This window comes from Gobio gobio (genome assembly GCF_949357685.1).
Source record: "Gobio gobio genome assembly, chromosome: 6".
NCBI lineage: Eukaryota > Metazoa > Chordata > Actinopteri > Cypriniformes > Gobionidae > Gobio > Gobio gobio.
Window position 1 is genome coordinate 17,672,685 of NC_137102.1, and position 27,556 is coordinate 17,700,240.

General features: G+C 39.6%; 2 protein-coding genes across 4 annotated transcripts in view; one reads left to right on the forward strand and one right to left on the reverse strand.

The window, feature by feature from the left end:
* LOC307127360 (uncharacterized protein) overlaps positions 1-27,556 on the forward strand; it is an 866,317-nt gene that overhangs the window by 69,022 nt on the left and 769,739 nt on the right. The gene's annotated exons all lie outside the window — the stretch shown is intronic.
* The window catches only part of cc2d1b (coiled-coil and C2 domain containing 1B), a 33,936-nt gene that overhangs the window by 5,594 nt on the left and 786 nt on the right, over positions 1-27,556 (reverse strand). Inside the window, exons 4-22 of one of the 3 annotated variants that reach the window (XM_079818498.1) lie at positions 27,179-27,320; positions 23,983-24,083; positions 23,765-23,878; positions 22,483-22,620; positions 22,071-22,374; positions 9,996-10,126; positions 9,330-9,408; positions 9,153-9,206; positions 6,679-6,818; positions 6,394-6,466; positions 5,862-5,995; positions 5,640-5,775; positions 3,395-3,567; positions 1,834-1,959; positions 1,239-1,297; positions 1,032-1,148; positions 771-844; positions 462-520; positions 323-374 (exon numbers count right to left, since the gene is read on the reverse strand). In XM_079818498.1, the coding sequence (XP_079674624.1) occupies positions 323-374; positions 462-520; positions 771-844; positions 1,032-1,148; positions 1,239-1,297; positions 1,834-1,959; positions 3,395-3,567; positions 5,640-5,775; positions 5,862-5,995; positions 6,394-6,466; positions 6,679-6,818; positions 9,153-9,206; positions 9,330-9,408; positions 9,996-10,126; positions 22,071-22,374; positions 22,483-22,620; positions 23,765-23,878; positions 23,983-24,083; positions 27,179-27,320 (2,206 nt within the window). Of the gene's footprint in view, positions 1-322; positions 375-461; positions 521-770; positions 845-1,031; positions 1,149-1,238; positions 1,298-1,833; positions 1,960-3,394; positions 3,568-5,639; positions 5,776-5,861; positions 5,996-6,393; positions 6,467-6,678; positions 6,822-9,152; positions 9,207-9,329; positions 9,409-9,995; positions 10,157-22,070; positions 22,375-22,482; positions 22,621-23,764; positions 23,879-23,982; positions 24,084-27,178; positions 27,321-27,556 lie in introns of all 3 variants that reach the window. The other 2 variants (XM_079818497.1, XM_079818496.1) reach the window with 2 other exon arrangements.

The following is a 27,556-nucleotide window of genomic DNA, read 5'->3' on the forward strand; positions in this document are numbered from 1 at the left end:
AATAGATAATAGATATTACAAAAAAGTTATATTAATAAAAAAATGCTGTTCTTTTGAACTTTATATTCAAAGAATCCTAAAAAAAAAAAATAATAATAATAATAAAACAGCTGTTAAAGGATCACAGAAATGGATTATACTTTTACATAAAATTACATAAACATTGACATTTTTTAATGCAATTTATTTTGTATTTCTGATTAAATTAATGCAGCCTTGGTGAGCATAAAATAATTACCAGTATATCAAAAAATGACCCCAAACAGTACTGTATAATACCAATTATTCAATGATACAGAAATGAATAGCTAAACATTTTTACCTGGGTTGTTGGTATTTTTGATGACTGAGGTTTTATGTTTCTGAGGTTGATCCTGACGTGAACAGAGACGGTCATAATTAAAAATGATATGGATGACTGGGTTAAATGAAGCCTATACAGCTCAAGAACTAGTACTCACTGTACTGGGGTACGGGAAATCAAACTTAACATAGGCATCCAAGTCATTTGTTGCAACACCTTTCAAAAGAAGCAGAGGGGAAGACTGTGAAAACAAGATACTTCCTTACAAATATGAGGTTATTAAAAATTGCATAATTTTGTTTACATTTTATTTAAGTTCCTGTTACTCAACCCCAAAGTTGACGAGACACTCGTCCTAAAAAAGTCACTTAGGATAAAAGTGACTGCATAGTGCATAAATATACATTTGTTTTGTTTTGTTTAAAATTACATTTGGTTAATTCAAGACCAGATGTTTGAAGCTTACCAGAGGGAGCAGGAAGGTTCATCCCTCTAACAATGGCCACAACCATGTCTGTGCTACTGAGCTCTGGAAAGATCCTAGAAGAAAAAAAAGAGAAAGAAAACAAATGATTTTTGATGAAACTTCATACATTTCCCCTGATGGTGGTGTTGAACAGAAGTTAGGATGGTGCTTCCTGTAGAAGATCCTCAGACCAGGAAACTGTATTGGGCTTTTTATTTAGATTTTTTTATTAATGTGAGACCTGCAGAAAGAGTGTCAGACCTGACAGTGCGATATGTTCTCTCCTCAAAGTGATGTTTAGGAGGCTGAAGCCCCCTGTTCTGTGCCAGTTTAAGAATCTCCAGGCTCTTTTTACACTGTTCAGCCATCTTCTCAAATCTAAAAGAGGGAAAATTAGAATAAATGACGTGCCTGTTGAAATCGCTTGAATTTGATTTTACTGAAATGGGGCATTAATGCGATACATACTTGGTTGTTTCTGCAACATTGCCCATGTGTGTGAACTGCTTGGAGTATGTCGCACATTTCTGAAGAAGAAAGGAAACATTTCCTACTCACATTTTCCACATCCTCTTCAAGGTTCTGTCCTAAAACATAGTGAGCTACCTACTCAGACAGCATTTTAAGGGAATCACAGGTGTGCTCCCAATTGAAATGCTATCCCAGAATGCACTTACAAGCTACATTCAAGCTAAATGAGCTTTTACAAGCTAAGCAAAATTAATCAAAGATCGCAGACAAAGCAAGATATTGATTATAAACATACTTTTTTTATACGGAATAAAAAAATACTATTTCACCCAATATGTATTTTTCTGCTTATTTGAGTATCGCTGTTAGCTTAGAACATGCTAACGTCAAACTCTGCTAAAATCAACAGAGTAGCATGCGCTTCTTGTGATGCGCTTCTTGTGCAAAATTTACTATGAATATACTTAAACTGAATATATATATTGACTATTTTTAGCTGCCTATGTAGGCAATAGACAGCAAGACAGCTCACTAGGCTTTGGCACAGATCCATTCTCTCTGTTACTTCACAATTTCACCACCTTCCTGTTACCTCGTGTTGCTCTTTGAGCAGTTTGGTGAGTTGAGTGTAGACCTCCTCAGCCTTCTCAGAGATCTGAACATCACTGTGATGGACTAGAATGAAGTCCTCGTCCTCATCTCCAGGCGGTGAAGGCACCTGAAGCATAAAGGCGGAGTTATTACTCATTACTGTATTATGGATTTGTTAAAGTGCCCCATTATGCTTTTTCAGAGATGACCTTTCATGCAATGTGTAATTTAGCTGTTTGTGAATGTAAAAGGTCTGCAAAGTTTACGGTCTCTCAAAAGAAACAACCGATTCTGAACTGCCTAAAACAAATCATCAGTAAATCCAGTCTCACTTCTTGCATGAACCTATGTAGGTTTGTAACAAATTTGCATAATGGTTTTCATTGGCTTCCTGCAAACGTTTACTTCAACCCGCCCTCAAATGCTGTAGTTGTAGCTTGAGGCCTGGGGGGGGGGTATTCCAGAAAGCAGGTTATGTTCCAGAGCAGGTTATGTTCCAGGGTTAGTTTGCTTAAGAGATATTCAGATGTATTTTATATAATTAATATAGTTATTAATATACTATTTGTTAAAATTTGTTTCAGTTATATAATATACAATATGTTAATTCTAAAGAATTAGAATAAAAAAAATGTTAATTCAATTCAAATATATTTATTATTGATTTATTGTCATCTCACACATGGATCTGCATTCAATTAATTAGCATCAAATAAACAATATAATCCTTATTCTCAGTGAATAAAGATTACTTATTAAACGAAAACATTGAAAAAAATTATTGCATAACCACCAAATAGGTGGCCATGTGCTCTAAGTAGGTTATGTAAAGTGCCATTAAACAAAAGAAGAAGAGGAAGTAGAATGCCGCACTTTTTCTTTGAGTCGGTTTCCATGGTGAATCATCGATTCGTCGCTCAGTTGAGAATGTCTTGTGTGTTCACGGTTAACATGTCTAAACTTACTCCCAGACTCGTTTTTGGAATCAGCATATAGAATCGAGCGTATGGAATCGAGTAAGCAAGGTTTGGGTTAATCAACCGAGAGTTCAAGGTAGATGTGACGGTAAGTTAACCTTTCTAAAATACCCCCCTGGAAGAGTTTGATTGTGTTGTCGAGAAGACACAAAAGCAAATCCACTTCCACAGGATGAGGACTCGAACTGACACGGTAAAACTTAAGCCATTGTTGCTGTTCACTGTGTGCTGAGGAAGATCTGGAGCTGAAATTAAATGTTAATAGCTGTTTGGTGTCTGACAAGCACTGTAAGCAGTAGACCAATCACAACCGACTGGGTCATCGGACCGATCAGAGCAGAGTAGACTCTCGGAAAGCAGGGATTTAGGGAGAATTCTTTATCAAACCATTTCAGACACTGTGAAAAAAGAGGTGATGCTGCAATATTATGAGAAAATATATATTTTTTAAAGTTACAGATTTGAGGGGGGAAAAAAAGTGTTGTTTTGACCTCGGATGCATGTAACATTGTAGGAGACCCTAAAATAGCATGCTAAGGGCACTTTAAAGAAGTTGCTATAAAAACAGGGACACCGTGTGTTTACCTTGCTTGCGTCCACAGTTTTGCCGCTGCGGGCAGCTTCTATCATGGGGTCCAAACCTTTTGCTGTGCGCAAGAGGGTCTTGGCCTGCTCCAGGTCATTTTTCTGCTTTGCCTGCAGCGCTGCTTTCATGTACTGCTTTCTGAGGCCCTCCAGGAACTCCAGCTGTTGCTGAGCTGAAAAGACAACAACCAGATTTAAACCCGTTTGTAGTGCTGTATATATATTTTACGAAGCATTGCATGCATGAATGAGAAAATAAAGTACAGGCCGTGCTTGATGTAGAACAGAGTTATTAAGCGCAATAAGCCACGAAAAAGATCTCAATGCGTTACTTGCGCTGACTGACACACACCCAAAGAGAAAGACGCCTCTCAGACCGCATGCGATCCTGAATTCAGTTTTCTTTACAGGCGTATTGTCCTTTAACCAGGGTTCGACATTAACGCTTGTCCGGGACAAGTGGATTTTTTTTTAAGGGACAAGTGAAAGAGAATTTTACTTGCCCGACCGGACAAATAGCCTGATTAAAACGTCAATAACAAATAATAACTAGAGAGTCACCAAAATGCAAGAATGATTCTGCATTCATTTAGTGTAAGCGGCGATCGATGGTGGATAATAATATGAATATATACTGTAACAAGGTTTGTTGTTGACGCTTACGCAGTCTCTCGAGGAGAAATCGAAAACAAACTAGCACAGCTCACACAGATTAACTCAGTTAACACGGTTCAAATTCTAAACGTTGAGTTTTTATATTTATAACATATAATACAGTTAAGCAACATCACACAAGCAAGAGTGCCGTTTCCCTGAATACCATCATGATTGAAAATGAGACACTGATTTCATATGACAGTTCTAGGGATGCACCGATTTTTTGGGGCCGATTCCGGTACAGGGTTTATCAAACAATTATTGGCCGATTTCAATACCGATATTTGTCACTTGCCCTCTTATTTGAAATTTAAAATAGAGTGTTTTGATCATGTTTTAAATCAGCAAAGTAAAAAAAAAACATATGTTAACTTATAGCCAACTAGCTAGTTTATTGCTGCATTATCAAATAATTTTTAATGAACATAGACTGGATCCATTTAACATTCAGCAGGCCAACATAAATACAACAGAACAAGATACATATGAAATAAAAAGTGCTTTTTAAGTAGGTTTAATGTTAAATTACACTGTATATTCTTCAATGTATAAATTAAATGCATATATTATTATTACATTGAGACGTAGCTAAATTCTACTGTAGGCTACAACATTAATCCTGTCATAATTACTTTGTTAAACTGAACTTTTATTTTGACAGGTTGCCGTTAAGACCTTCAAGTTCCTGGCAAAGGCTGAAAAACACTGCAAGTTTCAGTGTGTGTGTGTGTGTGTGTGTGTGTGTGTGTGTGTGTGTGTGTGTGTGTGTGTGTGTGTGTGCGTGTGAGGTAAATATAAAAATATAACAAAAATATAACAAAATATAACAAAGATTTAAATATGTCAAAGCTGATTGAACACTGCCAGCCAAGCAAAATTTTTACTTGTACAAGTCAATGACAGATTTACTTGAACAGGCTAGAAGCACATCAACAGGCTTAATGTCGAGCCCTGCTTTAATGGTCAGATACACACAAAATGATTTCAAAATATGAGTGAGTATTTTGTCTTGGTGAGTATTTACGTAAACATTGTTGGTTATATCTTAAGTGAACAAAAACAGTTGGGGGGGGGGGGGGTCTGATGTGTAACATTATATTAGATCTGTGAATTAGGCCTTAATACAATAAACCTGCTGCTGCCTATCATTAATGTTAATTAAATTTGTCACTGCTCTTAAATCACTTTTTTAGCTTTAACAATAATTTGTTAAATTATTAAGACTATACATTGATTATTTACTAAATTTCTGTATTATTTCTTACCTGAATGCTTCTGTTAAACAAATGTGAAATGAAAAAAAAAGTAAAGCACTGTTAATTTAATGTTTCTTTATTATATTGTATTTGTTCTGCTGCTTTTTGTATGCATTTGTTCTTTTTAATAACAAAGATAAAATAACAAAAATAACTATATTGTGATTAGTAATATAGTAATTACTATTAATAAATCTGAATCTCTGAATCCTGAAACCCTCTGAATCGTAATCAAATCTGATTGACAGGCATTTTGTGTGCACTTCTTACATAAATCTATTACAAACCCAATAACATTGCAATTAACAGGCCATCTTAAATCACAACTCTACCAGTGTCGGGCAGACTTCCTCTTTTGGATGTTCTGTCTGGGGAAGGTGAAGGTGAAGGAGTCCTCTTGGGCTCCTGTACTGTGGGCTGTACTGCAAGAGTGGGCTTCTTTTGGTCTACTATTTTTGGAGCCTTAACCTAAAAATCAAATAACAATATGGAGACTTCTTTAATAAAAGGAACTTATAAAAATTTAAGAAATGCTACAGAATTTAAGAAAGTACCTTCCCCCCCTCATCTTCCTCTTCACTATCATCAGCTTCAGCTTCATTAGACGTCAGCTTATTGGCCGTTTCCAAGACAGCAGCCAATCCCTGCTCGGGAGAAGCGGCCTTCTGGCCTGGGATTGGAGGAAAGCCTATAGGGAACACTTTAATTTAATATATTTCCTTGTTTTCTTAAAGCATGAATATCATTTAAGAAAATTTGGGGTCAGTAAGATTTTTTTTGTGTTTTTATTTTTAAAGAAACAAATACTTTTATTTTCAAAAGTGACAGTAAAGACATTTATAAATTAATGCTACAAATAATTTCCACTTCAAATAAATGCTTTATATTCACCAAAAAAATGATGACTGGATGGAATAAATTACATTTTAAAATGCATCAAAATAGAAAAAAAGTTATTTTTAATTGACTTTCAAAACACTATTCCTTCTGACCCCAAACTTTTGAATGGTAGTGTGCATATACACAAAACTATGTATGCAAAATGTCTAAAATATCTAAGGTCTTTTTCACTACAAAAGAACTAACCTGGAGGGGCAGGAAGTTCATCATAATTGACAGGTCGACCTGCTTTATGGGCACGTATGGCAGCCTGGTATTGCTGTGGGCCACAGAAACAAGACCATAATCTGAAATCAACAAGTCTGCACAAACACCTCGCTATGTGTGCAATGTGGTGTGGTATGTTAACATCAACTTGAATGGATTTCCACAATCAGATAAACTCAAGGAAACAATGCAAGAGAAACTGAAAGTTCGATGACATGAAGTTGTGACTATGTACCATTATTTGAGGTTTACAGGTTTACTAACTTTAGCAATGCGGTCATGCATGCGGGCTTTGCGCTCGTCCCCGCTGGCCTTAGCTTGTGTGAAGGCCTCTTTGTACTTGGCCATCCTCTGTTCCAGAGCTTCAAGAACAGTCTTGGGCTGAGCCGGGCCAGAAACGCTGTCTGCTAGTATAACAAAAACTCAAAATTAAGACTAGGAGACAACAAATACAGTAATTCAGGTTTGACCATAAAAAGACTACTAAAAGGACATGTTCACATAGCAGCAGAATACAGTCAGTCCTGTATTTCAGTCCTTAATAAGTTCACACACATTTCAGTTATTTACAGGAGTGACAACCGCATTCTATAACAGAACTCACACCCGTAAATTCACAACTGCTTTCTCGGAAAACTTGCGCTGTGTGAACAGAACCGGACTGTCACGTCATACAGTGCGAGAGAGAGCCGCTCTGCGCTGCACAAACGTGTGTCTATCATGTGTTATGGGTTTTCATGTGTGGTTTTGGTTACTAGAGATATGAGGTTTTAGATCCAGTCACAGCAGCTTTTGTCAGTTTTGTGTTCTATGTGTGACTCAAATGCTCCGCCCTCCACCCAGATATAAACGATGCTGTTGGTTAATAAAGATTTGACGAATGAACTTGCGGCTCGATTGGACATTTGACAAGTGACTTTTCTTTTCAGGCAAAGGGAAACTGAAACTGGGGCTGCAGATATACAAACCGAAAAACAAAGCAGCGCTTGCTTATCATTTTGAATATCAATTACGCTGATCCCTTTCTTCATTCCAATTGGCTCATGTTGTTATAAAAATATTTGTGCATTCGAATGCTTAAGTAAGACGACGTAAGGGGGTTTTCACACTTGGGACCTCTTTAAAAAGAACTGAACTCAGACTCCTTTAAGTGGACCAAGAGGTGAACCAAGTGAAAAAGGACCCAGTTATCTTCATGTTCACACTATCCCTGTCCCTAAAAGAGGACTCGGATCCTTTTTGGTCCACTTTAGGAGGAATGTGGTCTCAGACCCCTTTGTGTTCATACTGTTGCTTTTTAGACCTAGTCCAGTTCAGTGTTTGATGGCTGACCCTATGGCCTTCAACATTTGATCACATTCACTTGCATTGTTTGTGCCTCAGTAACCAAGGTATTTGTTTGTATAAATGATATTGCTAGAAAAGTTGTTTATCTTTTTACACAAAGATATATATTTTTTGCAATACTACATATTCTTGCACTAGCTATGTCACACATCCACCTTTGTAAATAAATTTTTTCCTTGAATCATGTTTTTATTGCAGAAGGCAATGATAACGTCGGCATACAAAAAATAAACAATACAATCAAATATTAAAAGAAAGATGCAAAGTAAATAAACTGCTTTACATTTTCCAGGTAAAGCATAAAAGCAGCATTCCAGTAAGAAATGGAACAATCACATGAAAAAATAAAACTGCATATTCTTCACTGTAGGACATACTACACTAATTCTTATATTAGGCTAGTAATGCAGATGCTTACATTTACTTAAGACAAAACCACCTGTTTATGTGAAACTTGTGTGTTTTTGACACTTTAAAATAAATGCAATAAGACGCTAAAGATTCTGTTTAGTACACGTGCTGTGACGGCTGGCTTCTGTGGATGCGCTTTAGGTGTATGTGCTCGTAACACCATTTTAAACTGGCAAGGCACGCAGCCGCGTCTCTCTTACACAGTTCGGAAGCGGTTGAAATTGCAATAAACACGTGTAAGTTGTGAACGAATAATTTGTAGAGATCTGCCAGAAGAAGCAGCCATGATGAACAACCGATTACGGAGGCATCTGATGACCAAACTACATTGGAGTTTGCGAACAGAAAAATCAAGTGAGCCCAGAGCGGTTTGTGTTCAGATTGCGTGTTTTTAGCAAACTGTACCACAAGATGAAAGCAAACTGTACCCAGACCACCTCCTGAGATGGTCTCGGTTCGGTTCTATTTAAAGGGGTCTGAGATCGTTTGGAGTGTTCACATATGGGCCAAAAATCATGCGAACCGCGCTCAGACCCCTGAAAAGGACCAAGTGCAAAAACACCCTAAAATTCTAACAGCATTCCATCTTTACCACCTTGACTTTCATCACTTTCGCTTTTATTATCGTGCACTGACTCGTTTGCTAAACTGAACAGCCAATCAGTTCTCTCTCTCTCACCGACGCCCCAACGCCGATTCAACATTGCTGAATCGTCCCACAAAAAACCCAACGGCTTCTGACCAGAGACAACAGTGTGGAACACACCAAAAAAAACTAAGACGACCGACTCTCAAAAACCGGCCAAACATGGCCCGCCGACCGTCGGTCGACTTGGTATGTCCCGGCCTTAAGTTGATTTGTGAACGGGACATTACCAGACTCACCTGTAAGTAAATGCGGTTGTCACTTGGAAAAACTGACTGTATGAATGTAGCCAAAAACACATGCAAGTACTTGACATGAGAGGGGGTGTACTAACCAGAAGCTGAAGGTGAGACTTTAACATCTGTCTGAGGTGTGGGTTGAGTGGATGCTGTGGAAAAGAATTAAGCTTTTACTCTTTAATGCTACAAGCCTTGGAAATATATAACATATATGTAACACATCATGGTTTATGTAGTATCTATCTCTTTATTGATGACAATTCAGTTCTAACCTTGAGACAGAGGGGGCGGAAGGGAACTCACATCCACCGGCTGGCCTTTCTCCAAAGCCTCAATTGCTGCATCGAATCCCTGAGCCAAACAAGAAAACAGCATAGTGCTTCTCTTTGTCTACTTCCTACAAGTCTTGAATACCCCAAATAACTTAGCACATTTTTGTTAAAAGTTAGTTATTAGAAATCGTGGTTTACGGGAACAAGATACTTGGTTAAGAGGAATATCCAAACTTGCATGACAACATAGCTGAAAAATGCAAAACTAACTGAAACAGTGCTAGACAACAGTAACGTCTTTGAGATACAGTCTTTGGAAAGTTTAAAACTAAATTTCCATATTAGAGCAGAAGGCAAACAGAAAAAAACTGAAAAAGGGTGTGATATATGTATAAAGCCATGTCTGTTACAGGCGTAGGCAAAACATGAAACCAAAAGAGTTTACATAAAGAAAACAACTACATTTACAAATCTCTTCATAAAATCAACTGTATAAAACTAATTAACTAATTCCAACACTGTACAATTAACTCAAATACAAGAAAACTCCCAAAACAAGCCCTGAGAGGGGAGGCAGACTTTTGACTAATATGCCACTATTTGAGATTAACAGAACAGACCTAGAAATACATAGCTGTATACATTTGAATAGAAACCACATCTTACCTTACTGGCCTTTATATGCATTTTGGCTTGGTCAATCTCTCCTGCTTGTTTGGCCTTGAGAGCTGCCATCCTGTACTCCTTCTGTCGCTCCAGCAGAACGTCTTTAGCGGGCTGTCCGACAGTAGAGGCTGCTTTAGGAGCAGAGGAAACCACAGTGCACCCTTTACAAGAACAGTTATGCAGAATGTCAAACTTTTAGTTAAATTAGTAAGTCAGGAATTACTTAAAGGGGAAGGCCCTTATTTTCAACATAGTTTGCTTTCCACATCCAGCCTTGATGACCCAATGAACAAAAATAATGGCGCGTTTTCTATTTTTTTTTCTTTTTTGCATTTGTACATATTGAACTACTTCCATTAATGAAAATGACAAACAAATATAAATGATATGATCAATATAAACACATTTTTTAGGGTTGTTGGACAGCAAGGAATAATTTATTAACCAGAAAAGCTAAATATAGGCTCCACATATGCTGTCAAATATTAATCACAAAATAGGGATCAAGTCTGTATTAAAATACTGACCAAAAGTTAAAAGTAGGCAGGATAATAACTAGGGCTGAACGATTTTGGAAAAAAATCTAATTGCGATTTTTTTAACCAATATTGCGATTGCGATTTAATATGCGATTATTTTTTAAACTCTTTATCTTCTGTATTATTCAACAATACATCATTGTATAGTAATGGTGGAAATCTTTAATTGGTACCTCACGATCCGATTCCGATTCTGGGAGTCACGATCCGATTCCAAAACAATTCTTGAACTTTTTCCTTATTAATTAATCTTATTAATTTATTAAAAACTTAAAATGTTTTTTTATTATGATATATGTAATTATAAGCTTTTTAAAATAACTAGGACATTATAACATTTTAATTAAAACAATTGCATGTTAATAATTTTAAATATATAAACTAATATAGCTGCAAAACATAAGCTAGTAAATCATAAAGAGGAACAAAAACACATATTACAAGCAATGAACAAAGAGTGCTTTCAGTATTTAAGAGTGTCTGAACTGTGAGTGATTTTTCTCTTTCTCAGCTTTACTGTTGTTTGATTATTAATCATGACATCATCATATACAGTGGGAGACCTGCATTCACACTAATGCACAGATCTCTTTTGAAATATAAGATGTTTTTGCCCTGTCTTTAAAATTCATTAAGACATTACTGACGGTGTTTACATTAATTTTGCGTCATAAAAGCGTTTTGAGACGCACACAGACGCGTGCTCACGAGCACTCTTCACAAAGCACCGCGTGAGCATTTGAAATGGAAAACCTTCTGTTAGTGAGTTACTTATTTTTTAATATACAAGCACACTGCATTCCTAACGACATGAATGAAGCCTTCGTTGAGCGTTTGTAAGGAAAATACCGGCGGGCGAGAACACACACTGTAAGCGTGACATCAAGGAAGTTTCTCACAGCGCCAATTCTGTGCAAAGAAGCCTGCGAATGTCATTGCGATTCGCACCGTCAACCGTTCCGGACGTTATGAAATATTATTTTATGGTTCGTGTGTGATTGTGTGTGTGTATGTGTGAAAGAGAGAGATCATGGAAGCAATCAGAATACGGATGTTTCTAAAAACACACGCAGCGCCACCACGCACCTGCAGTTAAAATCTAAGCTCAGAATCGATCCAGAATCATTGGAGAAGAATCTTTTCTCCCACCTCTATTGTAGCCTATAGTATGAACAACACAATATTAGATCGATCAAACACAAACAGTTTTTAGGCCAGGCATGTGTAACGTGCCAAGTTGCTTCTTCTGCAGACTTTACTCTCGCGTGTCACGTGACCAGACTGTAATCGCAGCCTTTGCGGTTAGGAAATCGTGTTTTATCATATTGCGATATTATCGCAAATGCAATTAATCGTTCAGCCCTAATAATAACCACATAAAAATCGCATCCAAAACTAAGTCCAATAGTGAAAATGCTTCTATTTTCTAATATTTTCTAATTTAATATACACAAGTTTCATTAGAATTATAATATCAGCAGAACAATTTAAGAGAAGAGTGTAACTGAATATTTTACATGAATTTCTGATGATTTTTACACTATCATTCAAACATTTGGGGTCAGTAAGATTTTATGTTTTCAAAAAGTCTCTACTGCTCACCAATACTGCATTTATATGATTTAAAAAAAAACAGTAAAACTGTAATATTGTGAAATATGATTACAATTTAAATTAACTGTTTTCTATGTTCATATATTTAAAAGTTGAATTATCTCCAATAGTCAACTGGTAGAGGAGTTAAATAGGTTCTACTTGTGATTTGATGCACCTGAATTTGATTCAGTAATAAATAGTTTCAGAAATAAATAATGAGTTATGGTTGTGCTTATAACTTTTTCGATGAATCCGCTGTAATAAAGACTTTTAAGGGCTGTAATATGAGAAAAAGTCTTGGTCCAGATAACATCGGAGGGCACTTAAGGTCTGTGCTGAGCAATTGGCCCCAGTCTTTTGTAATACCTTTCAGAGATCACTTGCCCTCCAGAGTCTCTACACTGTGGAAACAATCCTCTGTGGTTCCAGTGCGAAGACTACACATGTTGTAACATTAAATGATTTCAGGCCAATAGTATTAACATCTCTTATTATGAAATGCTTTGAGAAACTAGTAAAAGATGAATTGTTCATTGACCTTCTCCAGTTTGTTTATAGAACAGCAACTTTATTGAATATGGTACTGAAGCATTTGCAAGACACGGATTTAGCTTTTATTTAAAGATTTTTCATCTTAATTCCTTACAACCCCATATTTTAGCAGATAAGTTAATTACCAAATGTGGTCTTGATCTTAATTTAGTTGGTTGGGTTTTAGACTTCATAACTGAAAGAACTCAGAGAGTGAGAGTAAATGTTAGTCTTTCAGCTCCCGGTTCTACAGGTTCTCCCCAAGGCTGTGTTTTATCTCCTTCCTTTATTATATATTTTTTATACAAATTACTGTACTAGTAAACATAATAACAGGTACTTTTAAAAATTTGCTGATGACACAGTCATTGTGAGTCTTCTGGAAAACAATAAAAAACATGCCATGGCCCAGTTGCTGATGATTTTGTAAAATGGTGCGATGCCTGTTTGCAGCTTAATATATCTAAGACAAAAGACATGATTATTGATTTCAGAACAGATGCTCATTCTTCCCAGTTTACGCTCATTAAGGGCGAGAAGGTGGAGTGTGTAGAAAGTTATAAATACACTACATTGCCAAATGTATTGGGACATCCCTCCAAATCTGTGATGGGTTGCCACCTGTCCAATAAGTCCATTCATGAAATTCTCACTACTAAATATTCCATGGTCAACTGTTAGTTGTACTATAACAAAGTGGAAGCAATTGGGAATAACAGCAACTCAGCCAGGAAGTGGTAGGCCACGTAAAATCACAAAGCGGGGTCAGTGCATGCATACCTTCTGCAGAGTCAATAGCTACAGACCTCCAAACTTTGTGTGGCCTTACAGTGCGTTGAGAGCTTCATGGAACGGGTGTCCATGGCCGAGCAGCTGCATCCAAGCCTTACATCACCAAGTGCAATGCAAAGCGTCGGATGCAGTGGTGTAAAGCACACCGCCACTGGACTCTAGAGCTTCTAGACGCTTCTCTGTCTGGCAATCGAATCTGGGTTTGGCGATTACCAGGAGAACAATACTTGCCTGACTGCATTGTGCCACGTGTAAAGTTTGGTGGAGGGGGGATTATGGTTTGGGGGTTGTTTTTCAGGGGTTGGGCTTGGCCGCTTAGTTCCAGTGAAAGGAACTCTTAATGCTTCAGCACACCAAGACATTTTGGACAACTTTGTGGGAACAGTTCGGGGATAGCCTCTTCCTGTTCCAACATGACTGTGCACCAGTGCACAAAGCAAGGACCATAAAAACATGGATGAGTGAGTTTGGTGTGGAGGAACTTGACTGGCCTGCACAGAGTCCTGACCTCAACCCGATTGAACATCTTTGTGATGAATTAGAGAGGAGACTGTGAGCCAGACCTTCTCGTCCAACATCAGTGCCTGACCTCACAAATGCGCTTCTAGAAGAACGGCCAAAAATTCCCATAAACACACTCCTAAACCTTGTGGAAAGCCTTCCCAGAAGAGTTGAAGCTGTTATAGCTTTAAAGGTCCCATGGCATGAAATTTTCATTTTATGAGGTATTTCAACATTAATATGAGTTCCCCTAGCCTGAATATTGTCCCCAAGTGGATAGAAATGTTGATCGGTGTAAACCCGAGTTCTGGCTGTCTCTCTCTGCCTTTGAGAAAATGACAGGCCAGACGAGCCAATCCTGAAGTCTCCTGGTTTGACGTCCAAGCAGGAACGGTTACCTCCCTTTCCTCCGCCCAGAGAATCTGGCACGCCCATGCAAGCGCAAGAGAGATCATTAACGTTATTTGTGAACGAGTGAACACTGGCAGTTTCTCAGTGTTTGGATGTACAAATGAAAACAGAAGTCTTTCTTCAGTTCCTTCTGATCTGTGTTCATTGATTTCTTATGTGTAGCTTATTATTTATTATTTGTGGACACGCAGCGGCTTCTCTCTCTCCCGACAGAACAGTGTTTTCGTGTTTTCTATTTAGTGAGTCAGTGTTTTTGTACGTCCTTGTCGCGTCTATCTGTTCTAAAATGTGCATACAGTCTTTTCTGTTTAACATCAGCAGTCACATCTTTAGAGATAAACTTCACACACGCCGAAGCTCGGCCTCCAACATCCCCGACCCCCAGTACTGCATCTGGCCCACAGCGGAGGCACCAAACGCGGAGTTAGATTAAGCAGAAGGGGGGTAAGCGTGAGGGTATCCGGCTAGGCTAGCCAGCTTTCCCCACAATAAACTGGATAACATTCGATTACTGCTGTTGTGTCTTTGTTTGCGCTGTGTAACATTACTCAATGCGCGTCAATGACGCTATTCATATGATTGGAACATATCTAGAAATAATGCTATACTCAACACTTACTAACTCGTTCATCTCGCTGTAATGGTACATTGCATGTGTTACAAAGTTGGTAGAATAATGATGAAGAGGACTCGGTGTGACTGGGACTCGTGTTTATTCAGAACTCTCAGATACAAACACAATAAACTCGCGCTGACTGACAGCGCTCTCATAACTCAGTAGTTACTATAAATAACTTTGTTAGCAATCGCTTCGTCTCCGTGATGTCCGGTTCGCGAACGAATCATTCTTTTGAATCGGTTCTTTTTAGTGAACCGAACCAGTTCACCAAATCGGACTGAATCGTTCTAAACGGTTCGCGTCTCGAGTCAGCGCTGATCCATAATTTACTAAAGTTACTAACTTTCTGACATGAGTGACAGCCCCTCCGACTAGAAATAAACTAATAACCTGAAGTATATGCTAGTAACTACAACAGTTCACCCTGAACTGAGACATGCTGAGAGAACTGATGAGAAGTGAACGTTGAGTTATGCATATAACTACTGTTCCCAGAAGGAGGGAAACGAGGTACAACACATGACTATGGGATATCGCGCTCTAGCGCCATCTGCTGAAGACACCTTTATTCACGCCTGAAAGGCCAATGACGCATGACGACGTGGGCGGGGTCACGACCCACAGCATATAAATGCAGTCGTATGCGTCATTTCCCTTGTTCAGTCCAGCTCTTCACCGAGCCCCGACTGTGCGGGGCCCAGAGGTGTTGTACCTCGTTTCCCTCCTTCTGGGAACAGTAGTTATATGCATAACTCAACGTTCCCATTCAGTCGGTCAACTCGGTACAACACATGACTATGGGACATATATTCACGCCCCGCCAAGTCGCTGAACTAAACGTAATAGACCAGCACCGCCACATAACCCTTTTCCGAGGGAAAGATGCATGGCCCCTATAAAAACCCCTGTGGTTTGCACAGCCTGAGTTACTGTTGCCGTAGTGGCAACTAGCGGGTACACCGGACAAATGTGCACAGTGATGCCCAGCTGGCATCCCACGAGAATATTAAACCAAGCCCCTGACATCTCCATGCCCTTGTAGAGTGCTCACACACCTCACCAGGCAGAACCAACTCCTTCCATGCTATAGAAATAGCCTTGTACAATCCAATGTGAAAGACATCGCTCAGATAGCGGCTTCCCACTGGCTGAGTTGGAAAACATGACAAAAGGCTGGTCAGGCGAGTGCATAGCCTGCAACTGCCGAACGCACCTGCGTACGAATCGCAAATGGCGCAAAGCACAAAGCAAGTATCCTGTTTTTCTCTGAGTCAGAGATTTCATAGGGCAGACAGCTCGAACGAGAGCATACTCCCAACCTGACTTTAGGCATATACGCCGCATTTGGATGCAACACCACCAAGTGCAGCTTGGGTGCAAACTGCAAAGGGGATGCACCAATAGCGCATGAAGATAACCAACATGCTTTGCTGGTGCCAGTATCCATGACAAGGAATCATCCTTATATTCAAGGATTCTAAAGGCTTAAACGGAGGTTCACACCTAGCCTCCAGATCAACCATCAGGTCATGACCATTACAGTTTGTAACGAGCCTAAAAACGCTGACCTTAAAGCTCCAGGTATACTTTGGATGTCTGCGTTCTGCGCACCATTCGTGTGACGTAAAATCTCGTCAACAGGAGGGCCTTTGGTGCGCATGCCACAGCGTATGAGTGACTTGACCACTTGCGGACAAAGTTCACTCAGAAGCACGCATTCCGAACCCATCTACACTTAAGTCCAAAGTATTCCGTCAGCATGCAGCCCAATTGTTTTTGAGAATGCATGGAAGGTGCGCATACAACAGCGCATGTGCAAGAAAAACAGAAGCGACAGAAGAGTCACAACAATTATACTGCACATGTATTGAACTTGGTCATCCGCGCTCATTCGACTGTGTGTGTGACGCATCTGGATGCGGGAAATTAACCATACCCGGCCTTTCTGGCCAAAGGAGTATACCGTGACCAGCTCACACTCTCAACAGATGGAGTGGAACGCGAGAGTTCCCTGACAGTCCGTGAACTGTCCGTGTGACGTAATAATCACCATTAGGAGAGTCCGCAGATGGCCGCGCACACTGTCCGTGTGCAGCCCAATTTTTGGGACCGCGGACGGTGCACATAAAACAGCACATGTGCGAGTGACATGAATCATATAGCATGTTTCCTATGTACTACTGTACACTCAAAGCGCTTTACACTCATGTCAGGGGTCTCTCCTCAACCACCAGCAGTGTTCAGCATCCACTTGGATGATGCAAGGGCAGTCACAGTACAATGGCACCAGCGCGCTCACCACACACCAACTATAGGTGGAGAGGAGAGAGAGAGCACTTGAAAACCAAAGCACTCGAAAACCAAAAATGCACTAGATAGTGCACATGCGCCAAAAGCACCTTTCCACTGATGTGGGCAATGGAGTAGGCTATACTTTGAAAAACTCACACTCTCGACTGTGCCCGAAACGGAGCAAAAATCGTAGTATGCCAGGACCCTCTTAAGGAACCGAAAAATGCGCGCTTTAGCGCAGCACCATTAATGCCCTCATGAAAGCCGAAAACAGTCGCCCAATAAACTTCCAGCATGGAATGGGAGTGACTTTTCTTCGGAGAAGAAAACAGTATCAATCAGGCACTGACACAGTGATACAGATTTTCACCTGCACCAAACTTCAAACATGCGCTACTTCAACACAACACGGTGTGCTTCAGAAAGCAAGCGCCCTGTTTTGTAGCTATAGTCAGATTCTCCCTCTCTTAACATGTAGACCCTTAGAGACCACAGTTCCGGCCGAGGGTGCAGAATCTGCCTCCTGCATAGGGGAAGACACCATGGTGTGTGTCCTTAACAGCAATGCCATGATGCTTGTGTACCATTTCTTTTTCTCTGGCCAGCAAGATGCCACCAAAATCAGTGATGGACCCTTCTGCATACAGCAGAATCCTGGGCTATACGTGTTGGGACATCCACCCCCTACGGGGCACTCCAGTCCATAATCAAGAAAACAGCGGGCGGCGCATGTTTTCTGCAGATGCAAAAAGATACACATTTCTGCACCCGATCTGCACCACTATTCAAGAGTGCATAAGCCACCGCAGGTCTGCCTTGTATCAAGAGCATCCATGCCAATTGCAGCAGAGAGGGAGTACCTCCTTGCCTACATATATATGACCATTGTCTTATTTTCCATTCTGAATAATGCTTGCCCTGCTGGGTCAAGTGTTTCAGCACCAGGAGAACTATTCCACATAAATGTATGTGAAGCTCTTACAGCGCTGTCAACCACTCTCCTCTTACAGAGTTTCTCGTCCATGTTGTGACGTTTGTCATCACTAATGAACATGCCGTAACCCTGCCCAGGGGAATTCCTTCTGTTAACAGATCTAGGACTCCCAGGGGACCATGGTCTGAACGCCCAACAGCGCTACTGAACCATGCTTAAATGTCACATGGCATATAGCAAGTTACCGAACGCCCAGCGCCGGAACTGCAAACACAAAGAGGAGAATCCAGCAGTACTACTGCTATCGGGGTCATGAGCCCCAGCAGTCTCAGCACTGCAAAAGTCCTCTGCCCTCTGTTCGGTTCTGAATCTATCCCCAGACCAAGATATAACAGACCGAGACATAACAGCCCCTTTTGAGATTATCTGAAAAATCCCAGAGCTCGTAAAATGGAAAAACAAGTGCATGTGTTTTACAACACTACGTGTTCCCTGCTGTCTGCAGCCAGGAGCACGTCATCCAAATAGGAGAACAATATTATGCTCTGATGGCACAGCAGAACCAACACCGCTTCTGCATATCTTTCAGATATGCGCAGTGCCATTAGGATCTATAGGCAATCCCATCAACGGAGACCTCAGAAATGTTTTCTGTGCTCCTGTTTGATTGTGGCAAGATGCATCGGGCAAAAACACACCGATGTAAGCCGATCCCGAGGATGCAGAGGGCAGAACAGGTGACATACTGCAAGCATTTTTGAACTTGACACATTAACCACTCTAAAGTGTTTGTTCAACTGCTGCAAGTCTGGTATTTTTTTTTTTTTTTTTTTTTTTTTTGGAGGAGGAGGAGGAGGAGGAGGAATTTACTCTGAAAAATCTCTTTCTCCATTTTCCCTTGTGGCAAAACTTGAATTGCCATTTTGCTGAGGAGAGCACGGATTTCCCCTCTCAAACAATGAAGTTGCAATTACTCCGCCAAACCAGAGGTGGGCGCGAGAGAAACCGCAGCCGACAGCCCTACTGGAATCGTGCGAAGAAGCCATGGTGTTGTTAGTGCGCTTACGCGCCACCGTTCAAGGCAGACAGCGAGGAGGATTCTTAAGCATCACTTGTGGAATCCCGCGTCCTTCTGCAAACATCACTGTAAATTGCATAACACTGCATTATTCTCATCTGTCGGCATACGGCCAGACTGTGAGGTTAGAGGTTCCAGTGCAGTCTGATTGTTTTAACAAATCAACACATGAGGTCTTGTATGCTCAACACACATTTTATTGACAACATACTTAAACTGAACCCGCTATTTTGCTGGGTTACTGCCCAATCTGGATAGATCGGCAGGCGAGTTTGCATCGCTGATTTTACAGGAATCAAACCCGCAAGCTTCTGTATCACGGCAGGACTATCGACAAACTTTGTTGCCGCTCTCCAACACAGATCAATTCAAGGGCTATCATTTCACTTTCACCCACCTCGGGGAGACGCGATCTGCCCGGTTTGAAAATATATATCATCAGAGCATTCCTCGCCCGCTTCTAGCGAGACCGAATCACCCCGTGAACGCTACACCGACACTCCTCGGTCTATACCCGATCATCCCAACTCTCCGTGGCCTCCAAAACCGGCGATCACCGTATCTGGATCAGCACCTGAAGACAGGAGCGGGCCGTGTTCGACCACTGCCCCGCCAAGCGGAACGGCAGAGCTGCCGGTAGGGCACAACGTACACGCACTGGGGTTGGAGAGATCTAGTCCAGCCTAATTAGACAAAGACTGGGAAGATGCCTCAGCAGTCCCAAGTCCCGCTGACAGTCCATCCGTGAGCCCCATGACCGGCCTCGCCGCACCGCCTCGGCGGATGCGGGACCGATCCACGGGGCTCACGAGGCTGGCCGGCCTCATCGAACACGGCCAGCCGAGAGCGGAGCAGCCTGAGTGTCAGCTCTCATAATGCTCGCAAGCGGCTCCCTCGAGAGCCGCCCGAGCATGCTGAACACCCTACTTATGATTATACCATGAACACCCACATGCCATAGGACAGGGGAGATAACCTGTTCAGATATTTATCATGACAAAATTTATTAGCCATTTGTTAGTTGTACTAAACTCAAGCCAAAAACTTCTCTTTTATGTCTTTTCCATTAACAAGAGTCATCACTGTGGATTATCTTGTGAATGTGGCATAAGTTTGAACATTTTGTTTGAGAAAAACTTATTAGCCTTTCGTTAGCAAAGCTAAACTTGTTGCTAAATAAGCTTTCTCTTTTTGCCTTAATTTCGACAATAATCACCACCGTGGGCTTTTCTTGCGAAAATGTGGCGTGATGGTGTTCAAGCAGCACGGTGAAGAGCTGAAGAACAAGGGAAATGACGCATACGACTGCATTTATATGCTGTGGGTCGTGACCCCGCCCACGTCGTCATGCGTCATTGGCCTTTCAGGCGTGAATAAAGGTGTCTTCAGCAGATGGCGCTAGAGCGCGATATCCCATAGTCATGTGTTGTACCGAGTTGACCGACTGAATGGGAACTCAGGTCCATCCGTCTCTCTGGCAGACTCGTGCCTGCTCGTGCCTCGTTAAACCACGCCCCCTCCGCTCATTTAAAATGCAAAGATGTCAGCCAATCACAACAGTGGGCGTTTTGACTGAAGTCTCACAGCAGACACGCCTCTTGAAGCAGGGAATTCAGCCACAGGGCAAACAGCAGTATAGAAAAAATGCCTTTTATTTCTAAATTATGACATTTCATGATGTAAAAATCATACTAATAATATAAGTACACCTCAGAAAACACTATAAAATAATAGAAAAATGCCATGCCATGGGACCTTTAAAGGGTGGGCCAACTCCACATTAAACTCTACGGATTAAGAATGGGATGTCATTAAAGCTCATGTGCATGTAAAGGCAAGTGTCCCAAAACTTTTGGCAATATAGTGTATCTGGAAAAAATAAATCTTATTGACAATAAATTGCTTTTTTATGTGAACACAGAATCCTTCCGAAAAAAGGGACATCAGTGCCTATACGGTCTTAGAAAATTAAGATCTTTTAATATAGACATACAGAATCAATGCTGTCTTTTTCCATAAGCTGCTGTTTTGGTAATCTTAATGCAAAATATAAAAATGCATTAAAATTAACTGTCATTACTCCAGTCTTGAGTGTCACACGATCCTTCAGAAATCATTCTAATATCTCTATATCTCTATATATCTATATCTAATATGGTGCTCAAGAATTTTTTTTTTCAGGATTTTGTGATGAACAGCATTTATTTAAAATAGAAATATTTTGTGACATTATAAAAGCATTTGCTGTTACTTTTGATCAATTTAATATGTGCTTTGTGAAGTATTAATTCCTTTAAAGCCACAATATGTAATTTTTCGCCATTAGAGGTGGCTTATTAAAAACAAAGGCGTCGCTCGATGACAATGCTTGATTTCGCAGAGCTTTTATTATGCTGCAGACGTCCGTTTCCGTCTTTTCCGGTCTTGCGTATGTGAGGTAGCGCAAAGTATCTAATATGTTTTATCATATTAGATACATTATTTGAGTGTGTTGAAAGTTATGTTCTAATGCAACTCTTGTGCGTTTGCTACCATGAGACACTTGTTGTACACTGCAGTAAGCTAGATCGATATTAGTCATGGTAAAACATGGTACTCGCTGTAAATCAAGACTTAAACCATAAGACTAACTGTGGTGAGCTATATAACAATGATTCGTTTTTATGTCAATGAATATATCCAAACAGTTGCTTAAGAAAAAAAAAAGCATCTTAATGACCCCAAACTTTTGAACGGTTGTGTATGTTCTCCTTTTGCATTAAGACAAAAGCACTTGACTGACCTAAGTGCAATTCAGCGCCACTTCCAGCGCGTTCCCCTTCTGGAGATGACAGGGAAGCTGGAGACGTTACACCGGAGGACTCGTCTCTAGTGTTTAATGCTGGATCCATGACAATAGGGTCGGCTTCCTCGGAAACGGGAGAGATCTCGACAGCACTGTCACTCTCCCCTTGCTGATCAGGTGACACTGCAAGGACAGGGGGCTGACTAGGACCATCAGATGCTCCACATGCAACTGGAGGGGGAATCTCAGTTTCGTCTATCTTCCCCCCTTTTCGCACTGATGCCAGCATAGTCTGTAGTGTCTAAATAAGAATATGAGAATGTCAGTTGTCATAAGTTATCATTAAAAAGAGTTATTTTCTTGTATCAAATAGTTTGTTTGTTTTGGCAGCGACACTATATCCGCTCACCTTGAGGCCTCTCTCATATCTCCGAGCTTTAGAGGTTTCCCCTGCAGATTTGGCATTGGTAACAGCCATCCTATACAGGTTTATTCTCTCCTCTAAGGTGTGCTCAATGCTCCCAGGCACTGAAGAAACCTTAGCGTCCTATGAAGAAAAAAAATAATATATGAAGTGGCAGATTATTTCTTACACATGCCTTGTACCATTAAAAACACAGCTTATATTAATTGAGTATTTTATTAAGTGTTTAAATTAATAATCTACACATCTCAACTGGAGCTAAGCTGTAACTAAGATTCTGTGAAAAACTCGATTAGGATTCAACTAAAAATTAATCAGGATGTTAAAAAAGTAGATTCTTAGTAGCTTCCTCATAGCTGTTTTTTCTAGTTCAATCAACTAGTCATTTAGACTCCCCACCTACTTAGTTGGTTATGAAAATACGTTTTTTTTTTTTTCATCCCAAGGTAAAATGATTTCTGATAAATATAGTATAACTGTATAAACATTACTATTCAAAAGTTTGGGATTGAAAAGATTTGTTTAGTGTTTTTTAAAGAAGTCTCTTATGCTCACCAAGGCTGCATTTGTTTGATCAAAAATACAGTCAAAACAGTAATATTTGTAAAATATTGTTACAATTTAAAGTAATTGCTTTCTATTTTAATATATGTTTTAATTAATGTAATTTATTCCTGTTGTTATCAATGTTTAAAACAGCTGTGCTGCCAGGATTTTTGCCAGTTTTTATTTTAAGTAGAAATATTTTGTAACATTGTAAATAACTTTACTGTCAATTCTGATCAATTTAATTAATTCTTGTTGAATAGTTTCATTGATAGCTTTTAAATATATATATTTTTTTTAATTGCTAGAGGGCAGTTGTGGCCTAATGGTTAGTGAGTCAGGCTGGTAACCCAAAGGAAATAACAGCAAAAATGGCTGCCCACTGTTTCAAGTGTGTGTGTGTGTGTGTGTGTGTGTGTGTGTGTGTGTGTGTGTGTGTGTGTGTGTGTGTGTGTGTGTGTGTGTGTGTGTGTGTGTGTGTGTGTGTGTGTTCACTACTCCTAAGGTCTTTGCACTACCTTGGATGGGTTAAATGCAGAGGACAAATTCCGAGTGTGGGTTACCATTACCATACTTGTATCCATACAGCCTTGCCTTCACATGTCAGACAAAAATAACTACACAAACATCCTTAAAGAAGGATTAAATCTAACTTTGATATTACAAATGACAACTGTACAAAGATATGATTACAGCATCCTAAATAAATGTTAGATGATACCTGGGCTGCTGGTGTTGTTTCTGCTGAAGGAGTTTCCGCACTAACAGGGGAGGTTGGGGTTGCGGCACCTGAGTCTTCCGTTTCCTCCTCATCAACCACTTCCTGCAGCTCGGCCTAGCGAGAAACAACAAACACTTTAAACTCACCTTACACATTCAGAAGGTGCTGACAGTGATATCTGAAAAACCGCCACAAAAAAAATCACAGGCTTCATTTACCAAGAGGTCTTCATCCTCCTCCAGACTGTCATCGTCATCATCATCGATGTCTTTCATGCAGGCTTCTGCCATTTTTGCAATATCCTCCATTGGTAATGGAGCTTGAACATAAAAATTGAAGTAAGATTTATTTAAACGTTCACAAAACATTTCCAGGACTTTCAAGCTCCAAACATCCAGACAATTAAGTTACCCTGTGGGTCAAGGCTGGTTGGCATAATCCAGTTAGGTCCTGCTAGTAGTAGATTATACCATTTGGCAGCAAAATAGCATCTTTCCAAAATGGAAGGTCATTCAAAAGTTGCTAAGTACAGTACACAAATGCACAAATACACTAGTAGATGAGGTAACCTAGCATGGAATAGCTTTCCTAAACTTGCAGACAACTTTTTACAAGAAGAAGAGTCAGAGAATCAGTGTTGTTCCACTCAATGTTAAAGGGTTAGTTCACCCAAAAATGAAAATTCTGTCATTAATTACTTACCCTCATGTCGTTGGACACCCGTAAAACCTCCGTTCATCTTCGGAACACAAATGAAGATATTTTAGTTGAAATCTGATGGCTCTGAAAGGCCTCCATTGGCACAATGGCACGGTTCACTCTCAAGACCCTTAAAAGGTACTAAAGACGTCGTTACAAAGTCCATCTCACTACAGTGGTTCTACAATAACTTTATGGAGTGACGAGAATAGTTTTTGTGCGCAAAAAAACCCTAAATAACGACTTGTATAGTGATGACGATTTCAAAACACGGCATCATGAAGCTTCGAAGCGTTATGAATCAGTGAGTCGATTCAGCAGTTTGGATCGCCAAAGTCACACGATTTCGGCAGTTTGGCGGTTTGACACGCGATCCGAATCACTGATTCGACTCACTGATTCACTTATTCATAACGCTTCGAAGCTTCATGATGCTTCGGAGGTCTTACGGGTGTCGAACGACATGAGGGTAAGTAATTAATGACAGAATTTTCATTTTTGGGTGAACTAACCCTTTATGTAGCTGAATGTCTCCCAGTTCATTTGAGTTTCATTTGAGTCACAATTCACTATAGGGTTTAAATCTGGACATGAAACATGAGCCTGATGGACTTGTTCTCAAGTCACTTCTTGGTAGTCTCTGCAGGAGCATTGTCTTGTTGAAAATTAACATCTGCTGATTTTCTTTAGATAACAACTTTTTTGTGGGAAGCAAGCCATTCTGTAATATTCTCCTGTACTCCACTGCACTAAATGACATTTCACAGTGAAGTATCTCAGCATCAATACAAGCAGCTAAAAAGGCTCCCCACATAATGACACAGTCTCTTCCTCCAAGCTTCACTGTGATAGAGTGCATTTATTATTATATTTCTCAGCAGATTTTCAATGACACCGCTCTGGAGCATCACCATGCAACTTGCGTTTCATTGTGATTCATCACACCCCACATAACTTTCCATATTCACCCAAAGACTGAGACAGCAATGGCCCTTTTAAGTAGTGCATTTGCTTAACTTTTGCTAATTTCCTGACTGAAGCTTAGCTTAGAGTTTTTTATGATTGCTTGCACACTGAAATCAAAATTAAAACACAGTTAGTGAAACCTGACACTCAAGGAGCAAAACCTCAGCCCAGATCTTCACATTCTTCATACTACAACTACAGTGGGGCAAAAAAGTATTTAGTCAGCCACTTATTGTGCAAGTTCTCCCACTTAAAACGATGAGAGAGGCCTGTAATTTTCATCATAGGTTCACTTAAACTATGAGAGACAGAATGAGAAAAAAAATCCAGAAAATCACATTGTCTGATTTTTTAAGAATTTATTTGCAAATTATGGTGGAAAATAAGTATTTGGTCACCTACAAAAAAGCAAGATTTCTGACTCTCACAGACTTTTTTGCCCCACTGAATAAGCACATTCTTAGCCTCACACTTTTTGCATTTTGGGCCCATTTTATTTGTCCTGGGCTGGGTTTCCAAAAGCATCATACACAGCCCAAGAGTGTATGTGTGTGTGTGTGTGTGTGTGTGTGTATATATATGTATATATATATATATATTAGGGCTGGGCAAATTAACGCGTTAACGCGGGCGATTCATTTTTTCAGCTTAACGCATTAAAAATATTTAACGCAAATAACGCAGCGTCCGTTTTTATATCCATTTTTGCTTAGCGTTACATGATCATCACGCTCTTATTCATGTAAATGCTTCCAAGCGACAAGACACAAGCGAACGCGCTGTATGCCAATGTCCTGTCTGTGTGTGTGTGTGTGTTTCCTGCTCACATCGAGTTCTCTTTTGCTCTTGAACAAACAATAACACAGAAGATTTTGAGTATTCTCATGTTAGGAGTCTTAAATTAGTTAAATTACGTCTTAAATGAACTTAAAGAGTTGTGAGGAAATGAGATGCGCGGGACAGCGCGTGAGATCCGCGGCAGTTCTTAAAGTGACAGGAGCACTGATGATGCCTGTCATTAATGTTCATCAAAGAACAACGGGAACAGAGAAAATTGTAGCTTTAATGATGATTCATCTATATTTAATTTATTATTTATGCAGTTAAGAAGGCGTTTGATAACTATTACATTTATGTATATGTATAACAGGGAAGGCCATGGGTAAATAAAATATAACATTTATTATTTTGGGTTTATGTAAAGATTGTTTTTTAAAAGTTATTTTTTTAAAGCCTAATAAATGTTGAAATTGGGAGCTTTCAGTTATAATGTAATAATGTCATTAATGTTTCATGGAGACATCAGTGATACTGGCCTTCATTCATAAAAAGATGACAATACAACACATATTTAAAATATGCTGTCTTTAAATTGTTTATACATTAATTTGGAGAGTAACTGAAATTATTACAATATCAAAATATTAAAAACTTGCGATTAATTACAGAAAAATATGCGATTAATTAGATAATTTTTTTTAATCGATGCCCAGCACTAATATATATATATATATATATATATATATATATATATATATATATATATATATATATATATATATATATATATATACACACGAGATGAATGGGAATGCTAATACAGACCTTGGCACAACCACAACATGCAATAAGAGTACATTATAGAATACATTAGGTGATAATATTTCAAATTCTTCCTTTTAAAGTCACATTACAGTCTGTATTCATGATATGAATTTCAAATAAAGAAACAGGAATAATTTTCCATACCTTTGCCAGCCTTTTTCCCCCTGGCAGCCACATTGGGTTTCTTCCCAACAATGGCAGCAAACTCAGCTTCTAAAGCTGGATCATCCAGATCTTGCTCCATGCCCATCATATCCTCGGGTTTGAAATCAAGTAGCAATCCCATCTACAAAGAAACAAAAACTTGTGTTACATGTTCCAATAGTAGCTTTATTACGATCATGAGATGAACAGATCATTTGAGGGTTTCGAACTCACAGACACTGACCTATGTAAACAAGAAATATGAATGAGTTTAAAAACAAAAATGATGAAATTAAACTACAAGATTTTCTTTCTTTTTTTTAAGTGAACTGTCGCTTTAAGATATTTTACCTCACACCATTTACAGCTGACAATCAT